This window comes from Branchiostoma lanceolatum, chromosome 3 (genome assembly GCF_035083965.1).
Source record: "Branchiostoma lanceolatum isolate klBraLanc5 chromosome 3, klBraLanc5.hap2, whole genome shotgun sequence".
Taxonomy (NCBI): Eukaryota; Metazoa; Chordata; class Leptocardii; order Amphioxiformes; family Branchiostomatidae; genus Branchiostoma; species Branchiostoma lanceolatum.
The window spans coordinates 18,441,881-18,451,467 of record NC_089724.1 but is presented as its reverse complement, the minus strand read 5'-3'; the positions used below and the strand labels follow the sequence as shown (position 1 = coordinate 18,451,467).

The 9,587-nt window shown below is 41.3% G+C and overlaps 1 protein-coding gene across 1 annotated transcript; it reads left to right on the top strand.

Moving 5' to 3' along the window:
* Positions 1–1,080: 1,080 nt before the first annotated feature.
* Positions 1,081–8,391, top strand: LOC136430794 (uncharacterized). Its single transcript, XM_066421746.1, has 2 exons — positions 1,081–1,214; positions 2,109–8,391. The coding sequence occupies exon 2, from the start codon at positions 2,337–2,339 to the stop codon at positions 7,962–7,964; it is 5,628 nt and encodes a 1,875-aa protein (XP_066277843.1). The 5' UTR covers positions 1,081–1,214; positions 2,109–2,336; the 3' UTR covers positions 7,965–8,391.
* Positions 8,392–9,587: the final 1,196 nt, after the last annotated feature.

Genomic DNA, 9,587 nt, shown 5'->3' with positions numbered 1-9,587 from the left:
CCCGCACGCCCCGAACACGTCCTTCTGAATCTCCCCCTTCATGTCGCACAGGCCTAGGGCCCCCTCTTCTTCTTCTTCTTCTTAATCATAATGCTCACAGTCAATTTGCTGACTATTATGTTAGCCTGGATGCCAGACCCCCAATCTCTAACATATCAAACGATAGATATGTTAGAGTTTGGGGGTCTGGCATCCAGGCTAGGTCTCTTGGTGCTGGGTCAAAGCAAGGCTTGGTTTATTGTTCAAAGCAGCAGCGCTTACCTGACGATTTATAGCCTGGAATCCAAACCTATTATAGCTCCCGAGTCTCTCTCCGCAAAGAGAGAGACTCGGGAGCTATAATAGGTTTGGATTCCAGGCTAGACGATTTAGCGTCTGTTTTAATTTTTGGAATAGCGGATTTTCACGGAGCTGTCCTGTGAGCTAAAGTTAGTGCCTTTTCATAATGTTCCCGCAAAGTGTTTCAGAAATTTAACGCGGATGCGCCTTGTGGAGTTCCGCGGATGTCCTTTCCTGTGATAATAGCGTCGCGTATTCACCTGAATTTAGAACGTTTATCCTTCCTACTAATGATATTGGCGACGAAAATGCAACTTGTCAAATGTGTAACAATTTTTTGGGACTTTTAATTTAAAAATTATCTAAGTTAGCTGTGAAGACTAACGTCAGTCCTTAGACAGAAATGTAATTTTAGGTATCTTTACAGGGTTACAGCAGAGTAGAGTACAGAGCAGGGTAGAGTAGAGTTCAGTGATGTCATGTAACGTTAATCATAGTTTATCCAAACCTCCTTGGCTTTACTCCTTGGTTTATCGGAGTAAGTGCATGATCTTGATCTTGATCGGGTACTGGGCAACACCCCTCTTGTCGACCAGGGGAGAGTGCGCTGCACTGTAATTCACGGTCCTCGCCAGCCTCCATGTAACCATGGTAACCTGAATGAAGAAATCTTGCCGGAAATCCTGGCTTTGAAGTTCAATCATCGGCACGTATTGTGATGACGGCGATGTCCGCAACGCGGCGCTCTTCTAAGGGATTTCGGGTGTGGCTCATGATCGGTGCAAGAAAAACCCCAAAATGCATTGCGACCGGAGTCTTTTGGGGGTACCAGCGCCATTTTGCTGAGCTGAGCCCTCAGAACCCGACAACTTCCGTCTGGACACCGGGTTTCGATACAGAAATCTATAAAGATTACGAGTACTTGGATCTACTAGGTATGCATCAAACAGTTCTTAATGTTTTCAGTACTTTACGGGCCAGTTCTTTACCCCCTTCAAAGATCAAACTTGGCCGACATGTTGATCGGTGTTTTGATGACGGACGTGAAGCCGCAGTAAACTGCAGGTTGTCGAGTGGGGTTTGAGCAAGGAGGTTAAAAATAAGAAGGCTGGTTTGAGCTAGAAATAGTAAAAGTGTGAATCGATCTGCTCCTCCAAAACTCAGCAACACTTGACAACAGGTCCCATTTAGACCTTACCGCATGTAGCGCGGAATCCAGTCTCTGTTTAGATAAAAATAACATAATCCCACACGGATGAAAAGAGATTATGTTATAAATCATTTTTCATATATAATATATTGAAGTTATTAATCGGGATCACACCCTGGGGGGTATTAAAATGGGTCATATGGCCAACTGTTTGTTTTGACAATGTCCACCACTTTTCGTGATTCCTTTTGCTGAATACTTGTCAAACTTCAGTGGAATGAATTTGTATCTTTTTTAAATGATTTAACTTTACATAACCCTACAATGTACATGTATAATGGAATATATTATGATGAATGTTTCAATGAAAAAGTGTTTTTGACATCAATGTTATAGATATAATGATAATCATGTCTAATGTAACATTAAGAATTCATTTTTCATTTGAATATTAAGACATCATCATAAAGTACTCTCAGGGAGGGTACTCTGTGATGTTCAATAAAAAGACAAGTCACAATTGTTCAATTGTTGGAAGCCAGAAAATATACAGATGAGTTTTTCTTACTGTTGATGTGATGGCATGGATGATATATGGAAGCAGCTATTCCAGGTACTAGGTAACGTTAACGTTACTCACTACAACATCATGTGGTCTGATGAATTTTTTTTTTTTCAGGTGTTCTTCGAGATGAAGTGTTGAGAGAAAACTGCACATCTATGTCTCCAACTACTAGTAGTATGATAAACTGAAGAAAGACATCATTTGACCTGTAAGGAAGTCAGATGATTGTATTCAAGATGTTTTAGTTGCAGCCAAAAATTTTTACTTCTTCAAGATATCTTTCCAGTCAGACAGTGTACATAAACTTTGAATGTTGCCAATGATAGAGAAGTCAGGAAAAAGATGGATGCTTCTGTCGAAGCAGTGGTTGACATTCCTGTCATTTCCAACAACTCTGATATAGATACAGTGTGTCAGGAAGCAATAAATGAGTTGCTCAAGAAGACAATACCATCAGAAACAGATATCACAATATCCAATAATGAGGACAGTCTGCTTTTAGAGGAGAGAAGGGATGTGGGGGAGGGAGACATGGGAACTGTTGAAGAAGAGAATCAATCCAAGGAGAATGCAGCTATGTCCTGCATAGAGACTTGCGTAAACAAAGTGGTCAGACCACAGCCGTCACCACAACCTTCAACCTCTACAGAAGATTGTCACGATCAGAAGGAAAAGTCTGCAGGTTCTGAGCAAGTGGCAGGCACTTCGATGAGTAACATTCTATATGATATTGGTCTGAAGGTGGTCTCAGACTTTATGAAGAATAACCCTGCCAAGTTCTCTCCAAAGAAAACAACTGACAAAACTTCGAAGTGCAAGGGTAAGGATGGACGACAGCAGGAAGTGAAGAAATATTACTGCCAAGAATGCCCTGCTTACTACTTTGAGTTGGGATGCATGTATCGGCACTTGAAAAATGCACATAAGTTGTTCATTCCCGCTGAAGAGTTGAGGAATTACTACAGGAAAACAACTGTACGAAAAAAGGGCAGCAAGATTCAAAGTAAATTCAAACACATGGAAACTGTGGCAGTTGAAGTGAAAGGAATAAACAAAAGTAAAGGGAAATATGAAGGAGAAGAAAAGATGGCCACAAGTTTATCAAAGAGCTCTACAATGATGAACTACAGGTGCACCCTTTGTCCATATGGCACATTTAACTATGCCAAGTTGTTGCTCCACATACAGGTCCTGCATGGAAAAGCACAGAGAGAACAAGATGTCATTTGTAAAGTCTCCTCTCCTATATCGTCATTCTTAAAGTCTAAGGCAGAGAAACCCTTGAACACAAAGCCAATTCTGCTCCTTAAGAAAGAGAACAGGTTGGATGCCACGCCATGTGAGACAGAGAAACCTGTGCTTGCAAAGGTCATATCTGTGAAGAAAATTGTCCTTGTCAAGAAGAAGAGTAGGACAGAAAACACTGATGCAGAAGAAGTACAACAGTCTGATGTGAAGAAACTGGAAGACTTTATTGCTCTTGCTTGTCCCTTCTGTGAGAAGCGACCTGAAGATAAGACCATCTTAAAGAACCACCTAAAAACTACACACAACATGAACATCGTGGAAGAGTGTAAGCTTGCACAACCATTCAAGTTCTCAAGTACTACAGCCAATCCTGACCAGCAGGACCAGAAGTTATGGGGGGAAGAAGCTGTTGCAGAAGATGTCTTGGAAGATCCAAAGACTGCTTGTACGAGACAAACACTCGTTTCAGAAGCTCAAACAAAGGAGAATCAGTTGTGCAGTGGTGCTTCAGAAGGTGAGTTTAAGAAAGGAGAGACAGAGCTCCAAAAGGAGCTTACAGCTGCTAACAATTCAGAGGAAAGCAAGGTTGGTGATGACAAGGGACAAGAGAAGACCGAAGATGATCATGTCGAAAATGAATGCTCAGAAGCAGAAAGCCCGTCTTCTGCGGACACCAATGTTGTCAGGATGGCATACTCACTTTCACAGCTCATGCCACTTGTATGCAAGTTGTGTTTACAAGTTCATGTACGTTGCTCTAGTTTTGTGAGGCACATGAGATGCGCTCACAACATCCAAGTTCACCAGCAGGAGAAGTTTGACATTCCATTATCTGGACAGTATTGCAACGGACGAGAGTGTAGATTTTGCAATTATGTGGCACGGGACAAGATGACGTTCTTTGTGCATTTAGGCCACTTCCATAAGATTGTTCACTATGCAGCGCTTGCAGCTAAGTATGGGAAACAGTTAAGGATGTCCAAAAGTGAATGTAAAATAGTTCCCAGGTCCGAGTCTCTAAAATGTTTGGACTGTAGCTTCACAACAACAATCTTAGGCAACTATCAGAGGCATAGGAGAGAGAGCCACATTTCCAGGCCTAGATCTTATCAATTCAACTCACTACAGTTGAAAAATGCAAATGAGAAAGATGCAGAAGATCCCAAGGAAGACCCAACTAAGTGTGCAGCAACTTCTTTGCCACCTACTAATAAGACAATACGTAAACAACTCTGTAAAGAATGTGGGCAAGCCTTTACGTATGCCTATGAGAAAGACTACCATGTATTCAAAGTCCACAAAAACAAGCAGAAAGAAGAACCTGCTTGGGGTAGGAGAAGGAAATCCAGAGATCCTCTTAATGCGGGTGAGAGTGTACATAAAAAACTCTGTGAAGAATGTGGACAAACCTTTCTGTATGCCTATGAGAAAGACTACCATGTTTTTAAAGTCCACAAAAACAAGCAGAAAGAAGAACCTGACTGGGGTATGAGACGGAAACCCAGAGAAACCACTATTCTTGATGTGTCTCTGCCCATAAAGGAAGAAACTGACAAAAATGTGAAAGTGTCAAGAAAATGTACAAAGAGAAAGAAGAAGGAAGCTAAAGGGAATAAGGAAGAAGTCAAAAGAGTAGCTAAAGGTAAAAGAAGGAAAGTTGAAGAAAGACTTGATGGTGGAAGTATAGAAGTTAACGTTGAAAGGTCAGAGGCTGTAAGGAAAGTGGCAGTGAAAAAGACTTCCACAACTACAAAAAAATCAAGTTCTAGCTGCTACAAGCACAAGAAAAAATTCATGCCAGCCAATGAGACCACTCTAAAGGAATGGGAGCATCTTCTGAAGGCAAGCTATACCTGCAACCAGTATCCAAGCAGAGAAGAAATACAGAGACTCGTCATGGAGACTGGGCAGGAGTTTGCACTGATAAGGACATGGTTTGCATACGAGAGACAGAATCAGAAGCTCGGACCACGACCAAGAAACGTGTATTATAAACAATCCACAGACCACACAGCATACATGGAGGAGGAATTGCAGAAAAATCCAAAGCCAAAACTGCAAGATATGAGCAGAATTGCAGATAAGACAGGGTTAAGTCTGGGATTAGTCATCTATTGGTTTAAGAAAAGACTCAGCTTAGCTGGTCTCAATCTAGAGGAGCATGCTCTTGAGGTGAGAGCCTCAGCACATCCTGTTTCATCATCTAGCAAGGACCAAAAAGAGGAGGAGTTAGTGCAACTTAAGGTGCCAAAGCTGGATAGTGGAGAACTACAGTGCAGAAAATCCAGCCAGTCCAGGAGAAAAGGCATTCCAAAAAAGAGAGAAACAGAAGAAGACCAAAAGGGAGAGCCCAATACAGAACTGAAGGAGGGGGATCAAGCTGTTAACAACAAACCCAAGCAGGATAGTGACTGTGTAAAGGACATGACAGACTTTGATGCAAGCAGTGTGGAAGAGACAGGGGATGGAAAAGTCCAGCAGAAATTGCAGAGGCGACCAATAGATGAACTTGTCTCAAAAGTTGCTGCTCGAGTTATGTCAGACAAGGACAGCGTTGAGAGCATTCTAGGGACAGATGATTCGACTGTCCATTTTGACAATGAGGACACTGAAGAACAAGCTGAAGAACATGACCAGTTAGATGAGATGCAGTCATTTGTGGATGAAATGTCCCACAAGACTTCATTTCCTCAGGCAGAGAAGGTACATGTTGGACAACAGAGCAGCAAGAAACCTGAGAAAGTCAAGGTGAAAACCGTGGTCACACCCATAAATTTAAAGGTACAGAGAAAGTCAATAGTCAAGATGGTGAAGCACCAGCAGGCTCCTCATAAGGAAAGTCTTGAAATGTTGAAACAAACCAGTTCAACTGATCAAATGTTAAAACAAACCAGGCCAGGAAGGCCGCCAAGCTTAAAAACTCGCTATGAATTGAATCTGAATGTTATTGAAAAGGAGGCAGATATTCAGTGTCAAGATCAATCCTTAAGTGGAGCACAAAACAATGAAAACCCTGCCGGAAAAAAGTCAAAGATATCGCATCAAAAGGCCAGAGCTCTCGCTAACATGACACCCTATTATTGTTGCCTTGTCTGTGATCCTGCCCCAGTTAAACCCCCTGATAAACTGGAGGCCACAGCTTTTACACAATACAGAGCACTCACGCAACACCTCCGAGAGAAACACAACATACAGTCAAGGTTTGAGCATCGCTTCACCATCAAGAAGTTCCCCAATGTAAAAACAAACACTCAGGAAAAGTACCAGTGCCAGTACTGCCCCATCTACTATCACATGCCTGGGTTCTTGGTAAAGCACCTTAGAGATCAACATGGGGTGAAGGACCAGATTGTCAAGGGGAGCGCCCACTTTGAGATAGTCAAACCAGAAATTATGGAAAAAATGGGAAGTGGAAAGGTGGTAAAAACAGGTGTCCATCCCAATTCTAGCCATGGACAGACAGTTACACAGTACTGTTGTGCACTCTGTCCAAAGTCTGCAACTAAAGACCACAAGACAAGGTATGCTTTCCTGCAGTTCAAGACTTTGGAGGACCATCTCATGACCAGTCATAATGTGACATCAGACTTTGACAAGTACTGCACCAGTCAGCAGGTGCCAGTCCTGGAGATCAGCAAGCATGATGTCATCACATATGTAAAGCACCGTTGCAAGCTGTGCAATGCCCAGTACAACTACATGGGCTTCATTGTCAGGCATCTGAACGAGAAACATGACTTGAAAGACTTAGATATGAAGTGGTCCGACTTTGTTGAAGTTGTTACACCAGAAATGAAAAGCTTTACTCAAGACAGTGTTCAGAGAGATCAATCATGGAAACTGTTTGGCCAAGTCGGCACCAAGGCAAACTCTGAACAACAGTTAGTACAAGAACAGCATTCAAGGAGTACTAGTGCTGCAAAGCCAGTAAGAAATATTAATTTGTCACCTTCATCTTCTGCTCATGATCTAAGCAAGAGATCCGAAAGTGGCCACATCATCTATCAATGCACACTCTGTAAATCTTTCTTCCGTTTCTACAACAATGCAACTGACCACCTCGGGAACAAACACTCCAAGTATGGGGCTGACTGTGCAAAACACATCAAAGAGAGGAGTGCAAAAATAGTGGAATTTGGAAGACATAAGGAACAAGAAAACCTAGGCTCTGCAAATCAGGAGGTAAATGATGGTAGGCCAAGTCTAACCAAGAAGGCAACTGTTTCTGATTGCGATGCAGGCAGTAAGATGGCCAACCTTCCTCCAGAATCATTAGGTCATTCAGGAGGATTTGGTAATGAGGGTGACCCAGCAGACTTCTCTATCTTAGACATTTCACTTTTAGAAGCAGACGGTGTCATCTATGAGTGCCTGACATGCAAAGCAGTATTTCCCAAATGGGCCCTTCTCGTAAGGCACTATGAATGTTGCACATGGGACAGCTTGTCACACCTCAATGCCATGGTGCGAATGCCAAAAGATGTGGTGGAGTCCTTCTTTGCTACATCTACGTCAGGATTTGAGTGTAGCTTTTGTTACTGGACTATCACGGATCAGACATTGCTAGCATCTCACCTGCAGACGCATACTCAACCAAGTGTCCTTTTGACATGTGAAGGGGAAGAAGATGAGGAAAGGATAAACTCTGACTGTTCCATAGCTACAAGTGCAGCAAAAATTGCCCAGTACACAGTAACACCCTCTCTCAATCTGAAACAATAGCATCACAAGAAGAAACTTCAACTATAAATCAAGACCTATATCAAACATAGATGTCCCCAGTCATAAAGCAATAAGATAAAGAAAGATACAGATCTATAACTGAAGGAAGTTCCTGAAAGAATGAAAGTCTAATTTGTAATAAAAGACTGACTATGACTACAAGGAAAAAGGCATTTGCTGTTTAAAACTGAAACATATAGATGTTGGAGCATGGCTGATGATGGTTCTATTCATTCTATTTCTTCAAAAAGAATATTGCATTTAATTCTTGAGTAAGAGTTTCACCAAAATCATCACATATGTTACAGCCGTATTTGGCAATGGCTTTGGTACAAACTAAGAGTAGAGATGGTCCCTATTTTGCTGATTTGAGTTGTGTTCCAAATGTACACAAGAAGCAGTATTGTAAAATAAAACATGCATTTCATTTGTGGTAGATATTTTTAATGAATGTTGGGATGGATGATAGTGAGTTAATTGTTTGAATCTATAACCCAGTTTCAACTGAATTTTGTGTATTTTAACTAATGAATAAATAGTTCTATCTGTATCGTGTTATCTGTACAAATGTATTAACGTTATAGTGTAGTTAATGCAAATATATTGTTAACAAACTTTGGGGGTGGTGTGGGGGACTTCAGCTATGCTTCTTTCTCAGTATTACTTCACACAAGCCTTCCCTTGCTGACCATGGGATACTACCAATGGCAAATGTATTATTATCTTATTCACATTGGCATTAACTGCTTTGTTGTTAACAAAGTTGATGTTATTTTTATATCATGTTGAATAAAGATCATGAGATTCATTACAATCAAATTATCCAGATCAACTTTGGAATTCCAAGGAATTGTAATACATGTACATTCAATCGTCACCTGGAGTTTCTTCTCCACTTGCCAAGAAATAGAATAGTTAACATCCAACATTGAGGCCCGCCCAGCTATAATGGATTGTGGGTATGTGGTTATAATTAGCCTGGGTGCCATCTTAGTTTAGCCAAGGACATTATATCCCATAACTGTTTGGTTAGGAGAAAGTATACATATGGGCACTGGGAGACCAGGTAAACTTAACTAGGATGGCACCCAGGCTATAAAAAAAAGTAAAGCAGTCATCCTTAATTGAGGTAATGCTAGTGGTAGTGCAATGTGGCTTCTCTACGGCTCGTGTTTTTGGCCAAGCACACCGGGTCACCCCTACTCGTCTCAATAAGTGTGTTTGGTTCTTTTACGTGCTTGAGGTTTGAGGCTTATGCCTGAAGCTCCCTCATACACAAGGCCGTCAGCTTTATGTCACCATCCGAAATGACGAATGCAATCCCTTTAATACAACAGGCTATGAAAATTAATGAAAATTGCTCAAGACCTGCTTTGCTCATAAGAATACAGAAAGAGAAATAATGACCAAAGAAACAATAGTTGTCAAGAATTTTTTAAAAATTAGCCCTGTAGCAGGAGCAAATAAGAAATGTTAAAAAACTTTTTTTTCAGAGCTAGGAGGTATTTTCACTAATTTAGGCCTACTTTGTTCAGAGCAACTCTCCCTGTTAATACTATGGCAGTTTATTTTAGCCCAGAATCGTCTTGCACCAGCACCTTTTTAAGTTCCTGGTTAAAATGT